Source organism: Coptis chinensis, chromosome 8 (assembly GCF_015680905.1).
Source record: "Coptis chinensis isolate HL-2020 chromosome 8, ASM1568090v1, whole genome shotgun sequence".
NCBI lineage: Eukaryota > Viridiplantae > Streptophyta > Magnoliopsida > Ranunculales > Ranunculaceae > Coptis > Coptis chinensis.
Window position 1 is genome coordinate 71,751,933 of NC_141463.1, and position 19,360 is coordinate 71,771,292.

The 19,360-nt window shown below is 37.1% G+C and overlaps 4 protein-coding genes across 10 annotated transcripts; all 4 read left to right on the forward strand.

Moving 5' to 3' along the window:
- The first annotated feature begins 2,107 nt into the window (after positions 1-2,107).
- LOC147482803 (uncharacterized) lies at positions 2,108-4,335 on the forward strand. The gene is made up of 2 exons (XM_086579427.1): positions 2,108-2,197; positions 2,312-4,335. Coding segments are annotated over exons 1-2 (2,025 nt in total). The 5' UTR covers positions 2,108-2,196.
- A 75-nt stretch (positions 4,336-4,410) lies between these two features.
- LOC147482804 (uncharacterized) lies at positions 4,411-6,171 on the forward strand. Its single transcript, XM_086579429.1, has 5 exons — positions 4,411-4,800; positions 5,192-5,296; positions 5,391-5,486; positions 5,582-5,850; positions 5,892-6,171. Exons 1-5 carry the CDS (start codon positions 4,411-4,413, stop codon positions 5,998-6,000), a joined length of 969 nt encoding a protein of 322 aa, XP_086435555.1. The 3' UTR covers positions 6,001-6,171.
- A 2,901-nt stretch (positions 6,172-9,072) lies between these two features.
- LOC147482805 (myb-related protein 2-like) lies at positions 9,073-11,185 on the forward strand. 4 transcript variants are annotated; one of them, XM_086580208.1, is made up of 8 exons: positions 9,085-9,329; positions 9,522-9,865; positions 9,964-10,185; positions 10,284-10,360; positions 10,465-10,522; positions 10,649-10,724; positions 10,802-10,871; positions 11,011-11,185. In XM_086580208.1, exons 3-8 carry the CDS (start codon positions 9,978-9,980, stop codon positions 11,038-11,040), a joined length of 519 nt encoding a protein of 172 aa, XP_086436334.1. In that variant the 5' UTR covers positions 9,085-9,329; positions 9,522-9,865; positions 9,964-9,977; the 3' UTR covers positions 11,041-11,185. The 4 variants fall into 4 exon arrangements, 3 of the variants coding, with proteins under 3 accessions (XP_086436335.1, XP_086436336.1, XP_086436334.1); XR_015205822.1 differs by having other exon boundaries at positions 9,074-9,865; positions 10,433-10,522; XM_086580210.1 differs by having other exon boundaries at positions 9,074-9,865; positions 10,433-10,522; positions 10,802-11,185.
- Positions 11,186-11,281: 96 nt separating this feature from the next.
- Positions 11,282-13,436, forward strand: LOC147482806 (uncharacterized). 4 transcript variants are annotated; one of them, XR_015205824.1, is made up of 4 exons: positions 11,282-11,638; positions 12,057-12,265; positions 12,449-12,523; positions 12,613-13,436. XR_015205824.1 is itself a non-coding variant. In XM_086580211.1 (3 exons), exons 1-3 carry the CDS (start codon positions 11,981-11,983, stop codon positions 13,054-13,056), a joined length of 408 nt encoding a protein of 135 aa, XP_086436337.1. In that variant the 5' UTR covers positions 11,282-11,980; the 3' UTR covers positions 13,057-13,436. The 4 variants fall into 4 exon arrangements, 1 of the variants encoding a protein (XP_086436337.1); XR_015205825.1 differs by lacking the exon at positions 12,449-12,523 and having other exon boundaries at positions 12,613-12,698; positions 13,008-13,436; XR_015205823.1 differs by lacking the exon at positions 12,449-12,523.
- Positions 13,437-19,360: the final 5,924 nt, after the last annotated feature.

The window sequence follows — 19,360 nt, forward strand, 5'->3', positions numbered from 1 at the left end:
ACTTGTTTCAGTTACTTACTACTTGTTATATATGTTTCTTGTAATGGTTTGAAATTTGTTGCTGTGATTTCTCCCGTGTTTTATGAGTTGTGGAAAGTGGGGCTGTTTCAGTTGTTGGGGAAGAAAAACATTGACAAGAAAGCTGTGAGGAAGAAGCTAATCCATCCATGCACATTACAAACACAAACAATAAATTGAAAGAAAATGGATGACCAAAAACCATTTGTTATTGGGAATAAAAGAAAAGATGAGAGTGATAGTGGTGAACTTGTCTCAGTGTTATTGGGAAGAGAGAGAAAGAGAAAAAGAGAGAGTAGAACCTTTGTTGATGAAACCCTACAAAGAATGATTATTTTCTTGCGGCGCTGCGTGAATGAAACCCTGGAAATGAAGATGGGTTGCTAAACTATATAACTTGGGTCATGGGTCATGGGTATTGGTTTAAACTTTAGTGGTTACTAGTTGGACTTGGACTATTTGTTGATCCACTGATCTGTAATATGCTATTCTATTATAGTGTATTTAGACGAGCCGGCTCGCGAGCTACTTAGGCTCTGCTCGGGCTCAGCTCGTTTATAGACGAGCCTTAATCTGAGCTTGAGCTTGGTTCATATAACTAAACGAGCGAGCTATAAACGAGCCGATCCCAAGCCTGAGCCCGAGCCGCTCGGCTCAAATTCCACCCTTAGTCAGTAGGGCCAAACTTTAGCACACTAAATCGAATAAAATTAGAGTATGTACCAAGAATCGAACAAACATTGATGCTGAAAATTAGTGAAGAAAACTGCTTGATCAACAAACTAAAAAAAAAAAAAAAGTGATAGGAATTATTACAGAAAAAAAAAATGTAGAAAATTCATTGTTATTGTATTGTTTCAAAGATATAGGGTACCACAGTTCTTCATACAACACTGAAAACTTCAATTATGAGTCAGCCAGGAATTCCTGATCTGCATAGAAGATTCATCAATAGTTAGGAAAAAACAGAGCAGAAAAAACTATAACCCAAAAGGAACAAAAAAACAAAAAATAAATAAGTGCATTACCCTAATACAATAATTTTTTGTGAGGAAAAGAGAAATAGAATTAGGGACACCGGGAGAGGAAGACGCATGTATTTGAGACTTTAAGTTTTGAGAAAATGGAAAAAACAGAGCGAAAAAAACTATACCCCAAAAGGAACAAAAAAACAAAAAATAAATAAGTCCATTACCCTAATACAATAATTTTTTGTGAGGAAAAGAGAAATAGAATTAGGGACACCGGGAGAGGAAGACGCATGTATTTGAGACTTTAAGTTTTGAGAAAATGGAAAAAACAGAGCCGAAAAAACTATAACCCAAAAGGAACAAAAAAACAAAAAATAAATAAGTGCATTACCCTAATACAATAATTTTTTGTGAGGAAAAGAGAAATAGAATTAGGGACACCGGGAGAGGAAGACGCATGTATTTGAGATTTTAAGTTTTGAGAAAATGGAAAAAACAGAGCCGAAAAAACTATAACCCAAAAGGAACAAAAAAACATAAAATAAATAAGTGCATTACCCTAATACAATAATTTTTTGTGAGGAAAAGAGAAATAGAATTAGGGACACCGGGAGAGAAAGACGCATGTATTTGAGACTTTAAGTTTTGAGAAAATGGAGACCGACGCGACTGTTTATAAATTAGAACTTCAAATTGTAACCGTTTGGTTCGTTAAATGATAAATGATTTTTAATTGGGAAACCGTAAAACGGTGTCTCTGTTTTCTGAAAACGTTGAGTTTTATAGTCATGAGAATGCTTTAAATTACCGATTTACCAGCGAAGAGCAAAAAAAAAAAAAAAGGATAAACTACTGTTTTCACCCTTGTACTTTGGGTCAACTAACGTTCTCCCCCTCGTACAAAATTAAGAGTTTAAAAAACATTGTACTTTCAAGTCAATAACAGTCTCACCCTTCTCATTGACTCCGGCCCAATTCAGGCAGTCGAAACACACGTGTGCGTGACGTGTTGCCACATAACTGATGACTCAACATAAAATCACACGTAAATACTTCAATTCGCGTGAATTAGTTTATTCCTTCGTTCCCCAATCCTATAACCCTAAATCCCCAATTTGAACCTTAAATCCCTAATTTGATTTGATCTCCAAAACTCAAACTAAAGATCGGAATTAAAGAGCGAACTGAAGACAACCCTAAACCCCAAAGTAAGTTTTGTTTTTCAACAATTAAAAATTTCTGTTATCAGTGAAGAAAAAAAAAAAAAAAATTGGATTGTTTTGTTTGCTTTTCTAACTTTCTGATTATTTATTTTACTGTAGTGGACAAATTTCTCTTGGAATTATACCATGGAGGGCACTTCAGGACATACCCTACTTTGAGTTATGAAGGGGGTGTTGCTGACTATATTTATGATGTTGATCCTAGTAAGTTGTCTTTTAGTACTTTGAGGGGTATTGTTGCAAACCAGCTGGGACACAACAACAATTGCAGGTTGCATTATAAGATTCCTGGCATGAGGCTGATTAATGGACTTGTGTTAATTACTGACGATGGCAGCATTAGTACAATGTTAGAAGAAATTGGGGTATTTGGTTGTATTGAGGTGTATGTGGAAGAGTCTAGAAGTGCTACTGATGGGTTTGTAATAGCAAATGAGGAAGATGGGTCAGAAGCCGAGTCAGAACCTGCAAGTGTGGATCATATTTCATCAGATGAAGAACTATTAGAAGTTAGGATGAGGATGTTAAAGAATAAATCTAGGAAGAGTAATGCCAACCCTTGTATTCCTATTACCTCTTTTCCTGAAGTGGCTGATGACAATGTAGAGGAGTTGCATATGGTGACTGTAGATGAAAGTGATAGTGAATATGATGGGTCGGATGAATATGATAGTCCTGTGTCAGGTGATGATGGTGAGCTTGTAAGAGGTACGTCCAAGTTTCCAATATGGGATCCTAAACAAGACATTACAACCTTGGAACCAGTTATGGGTTTGAGGTTTGCTAACTCTAAACAATTAAAATCTTTTGTAAGGAGTTATGCTATTGTTAATGGTCACCCAATTACTTTTTCCAAAAATGAAAGTGGTAGGGTGCTTCCTATATGTGATGATGGTGCTTGTACATGGAGGCTTTTTGCTAGTTGGATGGGGTCTGAAAAGAGTTTTCAAATTAAATCCTATATTAGTGAACATAAATGTTCAAGAGTTTATGAGAACAAAATGGTTAATGCAAAATGGCTTGCTGAAAGATATCATGATAGGATTATTAGTCAACCAGATTGGAAGTTAGAAGATTTTAGGTTTGATGTGTTGAAGTCTTATAGAGTTGAAGTCATAGAAATGATGTGTTACAGGGCTAAGCAGAGAGTCTTGTATAATGTGGATTCAGCATTAACAGATGAATATGCCAAGTTATGGAATTATGCTGGTGAGGTTAGAAGAGCAAACCCAGGAAGTACTATCAACATTCAAACTCATAGGTATGCTCCTGTAGCACAACCTAATCCTGAACAACCAAATGTAAACCAAATGAATCCACAACAGCCTCTACACTTTCAAAGGTTGTATGTGTGTTTTGAAGCTTTGAAAACTGGTTGGAGAGAAGGATGTAGACCAGTTTTAGGATTAGATGGTTGTTTTTTGAAAGGTTATGTTAAGGGCATGTTGTTGACAGCAATGGGGAGGGATGGGAACAACCAGATGTTTCCAGTTGCATGGGCTCAGGTAGAAAGTGAAAACAAGGATTCATGGATGTGGTTTCTGAATCTTTTACTTGATGATGTTGGTATCATAGATGGGGAGGGTTGGACAATAATATCTGACCAACAAAAGGGTCTTGTGGAAGCTATTAGTTTGATGTTGCCATTGGCCGAGCATAGATGTTGTAGTAGGCATGTTTATGCAAATTTCAGGAAAAGGCATAGTGGGGCTGAGCTTAAAACATTGTTTTGGATGGCATGCAAGTGTGGAACACCTCAAGAATTTTTCCTTGTCATGGATCAAATTAAGAAGATATCTGATGACGCATATGATTATCTACATAATGAGCAGAATCCGAAGAAATGGGCAAGGGCTTTTTACTCTACTAATTCTTATTGTGAAGCTGTAGAGAATAATGTGTGTGAATGTTTCAATGGACAGATAATTGATGGTAGAAAGATGCCTATTATAGGTATGTTTGAGTGGATAAGACATTACATGATCAAAACTATGAACAAGAGGAGAACGGCAATGAGTAAGTGGACTGGGAAATTGTGTCCAAGGCCAAAAAAGAAATTGGAAGAGAATAAGAAAAGTTATAGGTATTGGGCTGCACAATATATGGGTCTTTGGGGAGTATGAGGTAAGAAATGGGAAATCAAGTGATCTTTGATGCCTTCTCTGTGAGACACAAACAAAAGGACTTGCTCATGTAGAATGTGGGATCTCGGTGGCATACCTTGCTGCCATGCAATAGCAGCCATTCATCATATGAAAGTGACGACCGATGATTTTGTATCTACTTGCTATCTAGTTGAGACCAACAAGAAAGCATACCAATACTTCTTGAAACCTATGAATGGGCAGAAATTATGGAAAAAACAACCTTGTGAAATTTTCTTACCCCCAATAGCTAGAAGGATGGATGGCAGGCCAAAAAAAAAGAGGAGAATATCTGCAACTGAGTCACCAAAGAAAAGTCATCAAATAAGTAGAAAAGGAAGACAAATGACGTGTACAAGGTGCAAGGCAGTGGGTCACAACAAGAAGACTTGTACATTTGTTGAAGAACAAGGCAATGGTGGTATTGATACTTCAAAGAAAACTGTAAGTATTGATTTATATCTCTGTAAACTCTCTGTAAATGTTCTCTGTAAACTCTCTGTCCTTTCTTTGTTCTGCGAGGAGTATTGCTGCGTGCTGAAATGTTCGAAAAATACTCTCTGTAACTTTTTTTTTCAATGGGCTTTTTTAAAGTTGCTTAAAAAGTTATTGTTTTTATTATTAATGATTGTTGTAGTACTGAAGAAGAGATTAAGAAGTTTATTTGTTGTTTGAAGGGTATGAGTATTTGGGTTTTAGACTTAATTTTCCTTTTTATTGCACTCTTTTGATGGCATTAGCTAAGTTGAAGAACATGGATTCTTTTGTGTCTTTTGTTCTTACACCTGACACTCACGACTCATCTAATTTTCTATTTCTCTTGATCTCTTGAAAGGGTAAGAGGAAGTCCAAGGACAAGGAACCAGCAACTACGGCAACTACGGCCAATGTTGATGTGCATGACAATGGTGCCAATGACGCTACTATGACTGACATTGTTGTGAGAATTTATTCATTTATTTTCAAATTTATATAGTGTGATATTAATTCTATTAGTTCATCATATTAATTCTATTAGTTCAATTTTGTAACAGAGGAAACCACCATCAAGGGTGAGAGATAAACCATATGAGAAAGCACCAGCTGGATTTGGGGTGTTCACATTTCCTAGTGGGAACACATGGACAAAGGTAAATGTTTATGCATATATTAGTTTATGGATCCTTAGTTTATTAGATTTTTTTGTTTGTGCATTTTTAAATTGTTAATGATTATGAATTTGAAGCTTCCCGGTCAAAAGAGAGGGAGATGGGCTAGGCCAAACAAGAGGCCAGTCACAGACCCATTTGCAAACAATGAAGCTGCTGCAACAGCTAGTGTACCACTTAATGCCAGGCCAAGTGAAACTCCTCTTCCAAGAAATGAAGCTGCTGCAAGACCACCTCCAAGAAGTGCACCTGCTCAAACATCCACACAGACATCCACTCATTCAACAACTACAACAAATGAAGCTCCATCCCAAGCTAGAAGATCAACTCATTCACCAGTTACAAGGTCACAAGCTCAAAGGTAGCGAGTCGGGTCACCGTTACAAGATCACAAGCTCAAGGTAACAGTCGGTCACCAGTTACAAGATCACAAGCTAGAAGCAGCAACACTTCAGGTGGGAGAGCTAGAGGACTAGGTTTTTTGTTGGGAATGTAGGTCCCATGCAACTATATTGTTGCCAAAGGATTTTGTCTATGCCAGTACTTTTCTATTATCTATGCAAGTACTTGGATGCCTTGTTATTTTTTGTCTATGTCAGGTTGTGTTTGTAAGACTATTGCAAGTATTGTTATTGAGTTTACTGCTATGACAAGAGCATTATGTGCGTCTGGAAAATGTTGTATGAGTGTCGAGTTTACTGCTATGACCAAAATGGAGATTCTTTTCAAGAATTTTTGGGATGCATCTTGTTAGAACTTAGAACTCAAGGGATTAGATCTTGTTAGGTGTGTCTGACAGAGTGCATTAATCTGCAAAATGTGTGTCTGACAGAGTGCATTAACAAAAAAGGCGTCGGATTTGAGTTATAAACAGGTGCATCTCAGTATTAGTAACTTATGTTCTGACAGAGTTATAACAGGTGCGCCTCAGTATTAGTAACTTATGTTATGACAGAGTTATAACAGGTGCGCCTCAGTATTAGTAGCTTATGTTCTGACAGAGTTATAACAGGTGCGTCTCAGTTTCACAACCAAGAAACTGAGACAAGCATTTTCAGTTGATTTCAACTAAGAACTGAAATAAAAAACCAACATAAAACCTACTCGCTTTTCCTTGCATAACATACACAAATGTGAGTACATTGTCTACGACATCATCTCTACTCGATTTGCTTATCGAAAAAAAAAAAACATCATCTCTACTCTGAAAAAGGAAATCAGTACTAGTACAAGAATTGTCATGGTACGACTTTAACAAGTTCGCTATTCTAGGCTCCCATTGACCTTCCTGCCTAATAAAGTACTTGTTGATGTGATTACCATCACCAATAAGACCCACCAATGATACGAAAATCTCGATAAGGTTAACCCTCAGTATACTCTTCCCATAACATGTCTCATTTACTCTGTCACCAACTTTGGAGTTCCCAAAACCATCGTTATCATGATCATCACAACTTCCACGAGAATGCAATCGTCCTCGTCGGGGAAGGTGCGAATCGGTGCAATGACTTCCCAGCAGATACAATGGCCTTGGCTATATCCTTGAGAAACAAAGGACAGACTTCAATGTTGTTTTCATTTCGACCTTTCACTCCCAAAGGACAGACTTCAATTTCACTTGCAAGTGGAGAGGATCCAAAAGGTAGCTTTCTGCACCTCTGTCTCAGTAGGTAACTCTTCTCCCATAACTCAGCCTGGCTAATAGCAACTGAACTGTTTGCATAAAAGAAAAGCTAGAAAGAGAACAGGTAAGGTGGATAAGTATCTCAGAAGAGCACAAAATAATAACAAAAAAAAAAGGAACTAGGAAGTGAAAGTAAAAAAAGAGCCTTAGAGAAACATAATGGTAAAACTCCAAAATTAAATACATGAGAGCACCAAACCGCATTTCATATATGGTAATAAAAAGTTGCATCGCATGAGTACAAGAATTCTCATGGTACTGTGTAAACCTGCTAGCCTCCATCATGCTCAAACTAGCAAACTTTGAGAGCGTGGTGCTGCTACAAACTTTCAGGCTATGTTTTTCACTCTTCCTTGTAATGAAACTTTATCCATGACTTGCCACTGCCACTGCCACTGCCACCGCCACCTCACACACCATTTCCTCTCATCTGCTATCACTTCTCTCCTTTTCTCTATTTTCTCATCTCATACCCCACTCTATCAAGCTTTTCCTCTTCTATCATTATCACACCATTAACACTTCATAGAATCACTTCAATAAGAATCACTTTTTTTTTTTTTTTTTTTTTTTTTTTTTTTCCGATCAGCATAAGAATCACTTCACTTCAATGAAAGACTGACAAAAATCACTAATGGGAAGAGAAAGAAACTCTGACTCTTACAGTGACGAACAAACTAGAATCACTTCAATAAGTAAGAAAATGACTTGCTTCGGACAAAATGCATTCATATGATACCATTAATTCATATGATACCAACAAACTAGAATCACAGCAGACAAAATGCTTTTATATCGTCTAAATTCATCCAAGCTACCATTAATTCATTATGATAGAAAATTACATCATTTGTTCATCTAAATTCATCCAAGTACAAAATTACATTATGGTTCAATTCAACATACTTTACATCGAGTTTGCCGCGCCCAACCACAACATCCATATCACAAATAATAGAAAGAGGATTGCCCAATTCTTTATTAAGTTTTTCTTCTACAACCCCATCATCTTTTTCTTCAGCACCTCAATGCTTTTCTCCAGCCGTCCATTCCTCTGTTGCAGCTTCACATAATTGTCATTCAAGTCATCGACTTCAATCTTCAAATCTTCATGGGCGTAATACAATGCCCTATATTTTCTTGTTCGGTTAAGCTTGGTGGATCTATCCACTCGAAGAACAAGCATTTTCCGTTTGGGTTTCTATAGTTGATGCACCCATTAAACCTCCTTCCTGGGTTGTTGTCAGAAAATGACATTTGAATTGGTGAAGGAGAACCACAAAAACAAGATTTCGAACTATTTTCAGACCTACGAGACATTATTAAATTTGAAGCGTTCTGGTCGAAAATGAAGATAGGAAGTTCAAGAGATTAATTCCGATATTCAGTTTGAGTTTTGGAGATCAAATCAAATTGGGGATTTAGGGTTTCAGGATTGGGGAACGAAGGAATAAACTAATTCGCGCGAATTGAAGTATTCACGTGTGATTTTATGTTGAGTCATCAGTTATGTGGCAACACGTCACGCACATGTGTGTTTCAGACTGCCTGAATTGGGCCGGAGTCAATGAGAAGGGTGAGAGACTTGAAAGTACAATGTTTTTTAAGCTCTTAATTTTGTACGAGGGGGAGAACGTTAGTTGACCCAAAGTACAAGGGTGAAAACAGTAGTTTATCCAAAAAAAAAATGGTTGTCCAACTTTCCAGTATCTTTTCCATTTAAAACATTGGTCTAAAACCGGAATACGAAACTAATTTACGGAACTAATTGGAAAATCAAGTATCAACTTAACAAACACAGCTCGGTTTCGTGACTTGCGGCTGTGATTCGATTTCAGGGGTATAAATCGAGGGTCAGGACGAGTGCCACGATGATAGCCGTGAGGTGGATGCTTAGTAATTGTTAAATTAAACAAAAAAAAAACCCTTCGTTGTCCGCTCAAGTTCTCAATTAAGGCCATGATTAATTAGGGCATTAAAACTTGTCCGTTACCCACGCTATCTCTATCTCTTTTTCATCTTCCCCATGGACATGGATCTTTCAAACTCCATTCCATTCCATCGCTTCGTTTCTCCTTTTCATCTCCTACACTGCGTCTCATCTTTACTTCTCAATCTCTTCCTCTTCAGAAGTCTCTGTGAGTTAAAATTCTTTTTAAAATTGATTATTATAGTGGATTCATCATTGCTTGCGTATGAGCCATAATATTCTCTCTACTACCAATTCCCTAAATTTTCCATTCCCACTATCTCCTTCCAAATCAAATCGAGTTATTTTTATAATGTTAAAGTCTACTACCATGTCAATGAGATTATTTCTTTTTCCATAGGAACTGATATGAAGGGAAACAAAAGTTGTGGCACATTTCAAGGGTGTCATCTGAGAATAAAAAGTGAATTTTTGTGAATAATGGGCCTACAGATTCCAAAAGTAGGAAGGACAAGATCTCTTTCCGAGTCACTGTGAAGATTGAATTGGATCGAGTGGTCCATCATTTTTGTTCGATATTCGATCTATACCTTCCCTCCGGACTATTTTTGTTGTCCCTTTAAAATCACAACCCCAGACACCCTTTGTTATGTGGAAGAGGGTCAAAGATCATAAGCGCATTTGAGTAACAATATTATAGAGTCCCAACGTGAAACAATATATCAAAAGAAGAGAAAAAGCAAGGTATGCACGAACTGAGTATCACTTTAATTTGTGTTGTGACTATTATTTACCTGTAATATTGTCTTAATTCTCATTTATCCGGCCAATTACAATCTCAGTAAAAAGAAAGGATATGTATCATCACAATCACCAGAACGGGAAAAACAGCTATCCTTCTTCAAGGTTTCTAGAAAGACAACATGTCTTCCTGCAAGGAGAAGGAAATGCTTGCGGTGATACAGGATTGGTTCTCTTTACTGATGCTAAGCCTAGATTAAAATGGACGCCTGAGCTGCACGAACGTTTCATAGAAGTTGTCAATCAGCTTGGAGGAGCAGACAGTGAGTATCTCTTTCTTTACCTTTCTATATAAGCTAATTTCAGGAACATGCACCCGTGTCTTATTCTGCTAATTCAACCTTTTATATGTGTGTCGCAGAGGCAACACCAAAGACGGTTATGAAGCTCATGGGGATTCCAGGACTTACCCTATACCATCTAAAAAGCCATTTACAGGTAAAGTATATTGAAGAAAACTTCCCAAATATTTCATTGAGGATTACGTATGACTAATAATCTGCTATACAGCATAAAACCAAGTCAGTTTTGTCTAATTTCAGAAGTATAGGCTCAACAAGAATCTCCATGGACATGCTAATACAGGAAACAACAAAGCGGGTAGGATAACACCTTTTCGAGTATTCCAACTTCATCTTTAGACAAAGTACACATAGTACCTCATTATTCAGAATACCCACATTACAAATTTTAAATTTTAAGGAAGGCATCAACTTACTGTGACAGGTTTTATGGGTGCGGAAGCAGGGGATAGGATGTGTGATGCAAGTGGAGCACTCACGATAGGATCCCAAACAAACAAGTAACACTTCGAGCACCGAAAAATCTTTGTATTCTTTGGCTTTGACCTGAACTGACAGAAGAACTTAAATGTATCAGAAGCTTGCAAATAAGTGAATCATTAGAGATGCAAATCGAAGTGCAAAGAACGCTAAACGAACAGCTCGAGGTAATAGTCTAATGAGTTACCATAACCATCATCAGTATCATCATCATCCAACAAAATATTAAATAGCTGAGAGTGAATGCATGTGATATATGTGCTGAACTTACAATCAACGGAACGCCTATTCTATATGTGGGTGCAGCAAGTCAGCGACATTTACAGCTACGGATAGAAGCCCAAGGAAAATATCTACAGTCGGTTCTAGAGAAAACCCAGGAAACACTTGGTAAACAAAAGCTAGGAGTTTGTGTGGGACTGGAGGATGCCAAAGTGCACATCTCCCAACTAGTCTTCAAATTATCCAATGAATGCCTCGACTCTGGGCCACCAAATGGTTTGATGGACAGACCTCATCATGCGAGGGATCTCAGAAAGACCAAGAAATCCCCTTCATTAGGTTGACACCCTTTCATCATCACACTGATAATATAAATGATAAGGAAACCATGGGATCAAGAGAGGAGCTGCAGTGTGAAACAAATGAGCCTCAATGGTGTCGAAACATGAATGAGAACAATCTGTTTCCTTCCTGCTTAATAGGAAAAGACACTGAAAGAATGATGTTTTACTACCATTTATGGGGAATATCCGCATACCATTGTTTTCCATCTTCGGGTTTCAGAATAAATTTTTTGTGAAGAGGAAGTCGTATGTATTCAACAATCTAAGGTGAGTTTTTGGCTGTTCTAAGATGAAGCGTTCAAAAATCATTCCATTTGCGTTCACTATACAAAAAAGGACTAGCACTTGCGGAGATCGACTCTACTAAGGTGGGAATGACTTTCTCTACTTTTATTATTATTGTGATTGTTGTATGATTTTTCACTTAATTCTTCTCAAGCCCATTTTGCGGTAAAGTTGTCTGGTATTAGTCTTAATTTTTAGGTTTGTTATTATCTATTTTACCTATTTTGAAATTTTGCGGCATTTGTTGTTGTGCATTATAGCTTTGGTGTAGAGTTTCCCATTGCATAGCCGTTTCTAGGTATTAGGTAGAGAATGATAAATTAGAGGTCCCAGATAAGACTAAAATATAACAAAATTATGGATCTTAATTCAAGCTTTGGCTTTACTATTTCCTCCTTGAACAATAGAATGTCTAGAAAAACTTGATGGTTTTTTTATGTTGCTTTTCCTTGCTCTGGGGAAGTCCTTTGTCATGTTGTGTTTGTTTCAATATTTTTCAAGGTGAGGAGACGCCAATTGAAGATGCAATTGTAGCAGTAGATGATTCAAGCAAGGACGGTGAATCTGGACCAAAATCCTGCAATTATCCAGATTTGTTTGAGGAGAATTATAAAGAGCTTAAGAGATGGGTGGATATGAAGTCATCCAAGTATAGCATACTCTTAGTGGTGCGTCAAAGATGGCGTGGAAGGCTTGGAATAGCCTTGAAGGTAACTTTCATAATCAATGTCATATTATGACTTGGGGAGTTCTATTATACAAGAAGTCTTTCCAAATGCAAACCAGCATAATGGAGAATCCAATTTCCATTTTCCATTTTTTCATTTTCTAATGGTCGTTCAGTACCTATTTTTTAATTGTTGGGTTTCCATCTGTGACAAGATGAATAGCAGGGAGAGAACAACTTTTATCAAACTTTTTTGTTTCGCCTTTCCTGGAACTTGCTTTCATAATGCTACATCCACTGTGTTAAGTCAAATGACTTCCCAATTTCTTAGCTTATTTGATCATTTGCTACTGAACATATAGTGTCTCATATCAGTACTTTTGATTGCAGGTGAATGCCATAGACCTTCTGCTTGCATCAACTCCACAATCTGACGATCTCTTATGGATTTTGTGGGAACTGTGTGGGCTTTCCAGGTATACTTGTCCATATCTATCTTTTTTAATGTAGGGCACGATAAACACTGCTCTTATTTGAACTGTATTGTTATGGGACCCTAATGACACCCTTTGTAGTTCTGATTTAAGACGGCATGTTTTGTTGGCCCTTGGGCATTTTCTAGAGGTACATCTTTTGTAAATTCTTCGTTTGGAATATTAGTTATATACATCTTTTGCAAAGGTATTGTTGAAGGGTTATTTATTGACTTATATTCCATTTGATAATTTGATTGCCCACCAATTGAAGGGTCTCTCCAATCTTTTTAATGTATTGTTATGACAAAGTTATTTATGTAGGTTGAAGTTTTATCAAAGTAAACAACAAGGTTCATAGTTGTCATTTGACCCTTGTGCTTTTGAGGACGCTTTTGTTAAGAGTATTTCATGCTAATTGCGAAGGATGCGGGCAATATCATAGACATGCAGTTTAAAGGAAAGAAGAATAAAGGAAATGTATGAAGTCATGCAATAACAAGCTTTGGTAAAGAAAGTTGCACAAGACAAGTCAAATGAAACGTTGGGTGAATTTGCAACTATCATAGCAAAACATCTAGTGAGGATGCTAGCAAGACGTCATGGTTGTACAATTTCATTGTTTTTTTTTTTTTAAATTGTAAAAGTTGATTAATTATCTCTTAGTTGTCAATCTCCGTGTTCAAAATTTATGCACGTTCTACAGGGTCTCAATAATTAAGAGTTATTATTTATGGTGTATTCTATATCAAATGAAGATGGTAATACTTTTGTCATAACCATATTTTCTTACTAACTTTGGTTTATAGAGATTCAATATTGACTGGAAATTTCGTCGAATTGCTAACTTATCATTTTTTTTCCATTACAATAAATAATAAATGCATGTGGAATTTTAAATCACATTATCAATGATGCCTCCTTACAATATAACTAGTATGCCTCTTTACAATATAACTAGTATAAGATGCCTCTTTACAATATAACTAGTATAAGATAAGATAAGGCACTTAGATAACTTTTTTTTTTTTATGGTTTTAAAAATTATGATAACATACATTATGTTATAAGAAGAAAAAACACATTTAGATAACTTTTTTTTTATGGTTTTAAAAATTATGATAACATATATTATGTTATAAGAAGAAAAAAACACATTTCCTCTAGACGAATGCCAAATCTGCTGGAAAATGAAATGCTTAACTTCCAACAACCGCCAGGTTCACCTCCAATTAGTGTTTGGCAAAGTAGCTAGTAGAATAGCTTTAATCAGAGAAAATGTATAACGTAGTCCAATTATTAAAATAGGTGATTCAATTGGGCACTCATCAAATTGGATTGGGCAACCCCTAAAAAAAGGAAATTTTACAAGTTTGTCATATTACAAGTTTGCCATAAAAGCCCAGGCCCAGCAACCAATTCAACCGGTCTCGCCAAAACGAACCCCTCGAGCCGTTTGGGTGTGCACTCAAACGATCCCGCCATATCGTTTGAGTGTACACTCAAACGATCCCACTATGTCGTTTGCGTATACACTCAAACGATATGGCCATGTCGTTTGAGTATATACTCACACGATATCACCACGTCATTTGAGTATACAGTATACACGCACTCCGTCTGAGCCTATCCTTTGAGACTTGGCTCTCTGGAATCTCCATGGAACGGTCTGAGCATGTCGTTTGAGTGTACACTCAAACTTAACGGTACCACCATATCATTTGAGTGTACACTCAAACGGCCTAACCACATTGTTTGTGTGCATTGAAACGGCTATGCCATGCCGTTTGGTATCACATGGAAGCGGTATGGTTAGGTCGTTTAGGGTTTCTATGGGGCGATATGGTGAAGTCGTTTGGACTAAAATAATTGAGAAGTTCTCAACCAAGGAGATTCCTGATTAACTAATGATTAGCCCGATTAACCAATAAAAACTGATTACATAAACACCAATTGCACTTTTCTTATACATAAACACCGAACACTTTTCTTATAATGCAAATAATTAATCGATCATAAATGTACAAAAATTTATTTAAATAATTATCTGCAAAATTGAATTAGTAATGATTAATTATCAACACATCCCAATTGAATTAGGAAAATTGAAATCCGATTTTAAAAATTGGGTTATGAACAACACAATTAGTTATACCAACACAATTACATGCACTCTGCACTCTTTATCTGTTATGTTGGTGGAAATCATTTTGTCAATGTTGAACTTGTTGAAGATTGTCCGGTTCCTCCAGTAATGCGCCAATAACTTAGAGCTCAATATGATATTGCTGAAAGTTGGAATTTGGCATTCACAGCAAGGCAATTGCAATTTATGGCATTAAACATCCCCAATCTAATATGGGAAAACGAGCCCGTTGAAGACCTAACAGTACATGTTATCGACTAAGTTGTTCGTATGTTGTCGATATGATATTTTAGAAATCGGACGGCAATCGAGGGATTTGGAAATAATATTGTCGATATGATATTTTGATGTAATTTGTAAATTCATTTTGACATGTTATTTTGGTGTAATTTGGAACAAGTGTAATTTGATTTGATTTTTATGTTATTTGGAAATAATGTTAGGGCTTTTATTTGATTTGATTTGGAAATCGAGTGATCGACTAAGTTGATTCGGATGGCAATCAAATGATTTGGAATAATTGTAATTTGATTTGATTTGGAAATCGAGTGATCGACTGAGTTGATTTGGCGGCAATCGAGTGATTTGGAATAAGTGTAATTTGATTTGATTTAGAAATCGAGTGATCGACTAAGTTGATTTGGACGACAATCGAGTAATTTGGAATAAGTGTAATTTGATTTGATTTGATTTGGAAATATGATATTTTGATGTAATTTGGAATAAGTGTAATTTGATTTGATTTTACTTGATTTTACCCCAAACGACATGGTCAAATCGTTTCACCTTTGAACCAAACGATGTGGGCTGGTCGTTTGACCTTTACACTAAACGGTCTGAGCTGGTCGTTTGAGACAGAGTTCTCTGTTTTTACACCAAACGGTCTGAGCTGGTCGTTTGGCCTTTATACCGAACAATGTGGGCTGGTAGTTTGACTTTTACACTAAACGATGTGGGCAGGTCGTTTGAGACAGAGTTATCTGTTTTTACACCAAACAGTCTGAGCTGGTCATTTGGCCTTTATACCAAACGATGTGGCTGAGTCGTTTGGACTTTATACCAAACGACATGGTTGGGTCGTTTGGACAAAAAAAAATTCGATTTTCATTTTGTTTTTACAACACTTTCATATAAAAAAAAACAAACAAATTCCACTTTCAAAACATCAAATTCATATACCAATACATCAAATTCATATACACTTTCAAATTCATTTCAAAACATCAAATTCAATTCGAATACGCAATCAAATTCAAATACATAAACTCTGTAAAAAACCTAACTTATAATTCCTAAATTTTTTTTTGCCATAACCTCATTTGTTTTATTGACATATTCATATCCAAAACTCATCAATAAACCTGCTAATAAAGAAGTCATTACAAACAACAATCCCAAACGCCATATTAAAAGTAATGGCGCACAGTTATTACAAACTAAACGAGACGAGAGGACTAAACTAGACAGTTATTACAAACAACAATCTCTGACAGTAATGGTTGAGGTGTGACACTTCCAGCATTCTCCAACTCTGACGAGAGGACTCCATGAACGACGAGGGGACTCCATGAACGACGCACACATGGCATAACTGAGAGAGTTGTAGTTAAGGAGCTCCGACCTTACTTTCTCATGTTTAACAAAATAAAAATTCAAATACATTAATTTCTACATCAAATTCAAATCGAATACATCAATTTTCACTTCAAAATACATCAAATTCAAAAATACATACTCAACATCAACATCGGAGGAAGCCGCACTCAAAAATCAGTTATGTCTGTACTGCCCACCACTATATTTGCACCTAGTCAAATTGTACGCCTCCTCGAACGAGGACCTTGCTTCTTCGGGAATATTATTCCCACCCAATTGCAGGCCTCTCTCTAGCAATTGACTCGTTTCATCGATGACGTTGTTCTGTCGAAATAAGAATACAAAACAATTATTAATTACCGTTTTAAAAGACCGTAACCAAAACACAATTAGAAAATCACAATACTCACAATCGGTGCATAAGATGGAAGTGTCTCAATGGAGAAATGGATAGGAAACTATTTGCGATTTATCAATCGAATGTGAGAATACCTCACATACCACTCCATGTACTATGAATAACACTCCCATGGATAAGTACATATGGGTCATCAATTGTTGGGTTGGATCACGTGATTCTGCCACGACTTCCAATATACAGGCCCAACAGTTGTCAATGTCCATTTCACTTCATACCCGCATCCGACTACAGTCCTGGTCGTGTAATTTGGTGTTGGAGGAGCTGCAGGTATAAATTGCACATGACCCAACTGACGCATGACCCTTGCAACGCAGTAAATCTCCACAACGTGGAAAAGCAGATCACTCCCTCAAAAAAGGTAATTTCATCGACTGGGCGTATAGGTCCGACATTCTCGTATGGACACCAATCAACCTTAAACAAAATAAAATATGTCATTAATCACATACTCAAATAATCAATTACTAAAAAAAAATTGAAATACTTACATTCCACACCGTCATATCATCAATTATAGGTCAGTAATACTGCAATGCATGACATGAGTTCTCATAGTGCACAGCACCAACTGCGTGTCTAAGAACACACGACCCACCCAACTGATACTTAAAGTTTGGGATTGGCTTGAATAGCGGAAAATACTCATAGATCCACGCCTAGATATAATTGAATAATATAATTAACATTAAAAAGAATCTGCAAAATATTTAAGTTTTACCTGTATAAGAGTCAGGAAGCCCGAAACACCTTTCACCTTCACCCACGAGACAGTCCCAAATGCTCTATACAAAAAGGCCAAAATTGCTGCACCCCAAGCATACTCGCCGATCTCTTTGAATTTCAGCAACTTGGTCAAATAATAAACAGGCACTCTAGTCCCAGACTTGTCGGGAAAGATTGTACATCCAAAGAAAATATAGTAGATAAGCTCTTACAGCCCTCTGTACATCCGTCAAAGTCGACACCTTCCCCTTTATCGCGGACCTTCCCAGCAAACTGGCTCCGCAGGAATTTCAGGCTTACCTTTGAAATGAACCGGCTCGTGTCCATCTCCACTTTAATCATAGGCTCTGAGACACCCATAGCACGATGTAGGAGACTCTCCGATTGTGAACGAGTCAACTCTGTGTTCCCTCTCACTGCTTTGCCTCTAATTGCGACGCCTAGGATTTGGAAGACATCATCCAAGGTCACAGTCGTCATCTCCCCAAACGGCATATGGGAAGGTGTTGGTCTCTGGATGCCACCTCTCCACAAACGCAGAGATCAACGCCGGATCTTGAATTTTGTAACACCCAAATACCAGATCATAAAACCCAGACCTCCTACGCTGATTTTCAAATCTGGGAGATCTTTTGAACTCATTCTTGAGATCCCATTTAACTTGGATAGATGTGGAACACACTTCAACACTCCGCGCTCCGCCTGAAACAACAAAGACTCAATGAGGAAAAGCAAAAGGTTTTGTAAAGACAAAGGAAAATCAAGATACTAAGTCTATGATAATACCTTATGTTCCCAAACATCACGAGCCACGTGCACCGAATAGTCATACAGAAGCTCTGACTCAGTAGAGCCACCACCATATACACCTCGTGTGTACTCCAAATCATCCTTGGATTTTCTCACATAGTCTACCACTGGAGGTGCTTGGACTTCGACCGGTGCTTCAAATTCCATCAATTCTTCTTCTTCCAAATCATCATCCTCCTCTTCATCACCCTCTTCATCACCATCATCATCTCCATCCTCACCATCATCATCCCCATCATCATTAACTATACTCTTCCCACGATCTATTGCTACATTTACATTTACATCTAAATCTTTATCTACATTAATCTCAGTTTCACTTTCACTTTCACTCTCACTCTCTACATTACTCGGAACAATCCAACCTCATTGTGGTCCCCTCTACGCACTGAGGGCGAGGTGCTCGCACTTTTTTTTTTCTCTTCTTCTCTCCTTCTACATCACCTACATTCGTGGGATCATCATCTGCTTTTCTATCGCTTATACGGACTGCAGCCGTTGTTTTCGACCCCTTTTCTCTCTTCTTCTCAAGCTCAAGCGCGTCATCGCGACTTGAAGAGGAACTGCCGCCACCAAAAAATTTCTTTACACCCTTAAATGTAGTTTTCGCCACATTCTTGACATTATTTGATCGAGAACCTATTGCTACAAAGAAAAATAAAATAAGTATTAGTAACTATTACAGTTCCAAAACACTAGCATAAAATGACTACAACACTCGGGTGAATGACCTAGATAAATGCATACATTGACAGGGAAAATTAATTCAACTATAACACCCCAGACAGGGAAAATCAGTTCAACTATAACACCCTAGATAAATATATGTACATGTTACAAACGAAATTCAAGTGCAAGGGATATATCCTGACACAAATCACAACACGCACATATATATTATTTCTACTCAAACCAATTTCAAACTCCACCAATTATTAAGAAAATTAAAGGTAGAAATTTACTTGCCTT

What these genes read in the sequence shown, in the direction of transcription:
- LOC147482804 (XM_086579429.1), top strand. Translation starts at nt 4,411, where the DNA reads ATGTGGGATCTCGGTGGCATACCTTGCTGCCATGCAATAGCAGCCATT. An exon ending in GTGGGAACACATGGACAAAG is followed by an intron (nt 5,487 to 5,581) that starts GTAAATGTTTAT and finishes ATGAATTTGAAG; the next exon opens with CTTCCCGGTCAAAAGAGAGG. An exon ending in ACTCATTCACCAGTTACAAG is followed by an intron (nt 5,851 to 5,891) that starts GTCACAAGCTCA and finishes CACCGTTACAAG; the next exon opens with ATCACAAGCTCAAGGTAACA.
- LOC147482805 (XM_086580208.1), top strand. Translation starts at nt 9,978, where the DNA reads ATGTATCATCACAATCACCAGAACGGGAAAAACAGCTATCCTTCTTCA. An exon ending in ATAGGATCCCAAACAAACAA is followed by an intron (nt 10,725 to 10,801) that starts GTAACACTTCGA and finishes TAAATGTATCAG; the next exon opens with AAGCTTGCAAATAAGTGAAT. An exon ending in CGCTAAACGAACAGCTCGAG is followed by an intron (nt 10,872 to 11,010) that starts GTAATAGTCTAA and finishes ATGTGGGTGCAG; the next exon opens with CAAGTCAGCGACATTTACAG.
- LOC147482806 (XM_086580211.1), top strand. Translation starts at nt 11,981, where the DNA reads ATGGTTTTTTTATGTTGCTTTTCCTTGCTCTGGGGAAGTCCTTTGTCA. An exon ending in GGCTTGGAATAGCCTTGAAG is followed by an intron (nt 12,266 to 12,612) that starts GTAACTTTCATA and finishes TTTTGATTGCAG; the next exon opens with GTGAATGCCATAGACCTTCT. An exon ending in GAACTGTGTGGGCTTTCCAG is followed by an intron (nt 12,699 to 13,019) that starts GTATACTTGTCC and finishes TTATTTATGTAG; the next exon opens with GTTGAAGTTTTATCAAAGTA.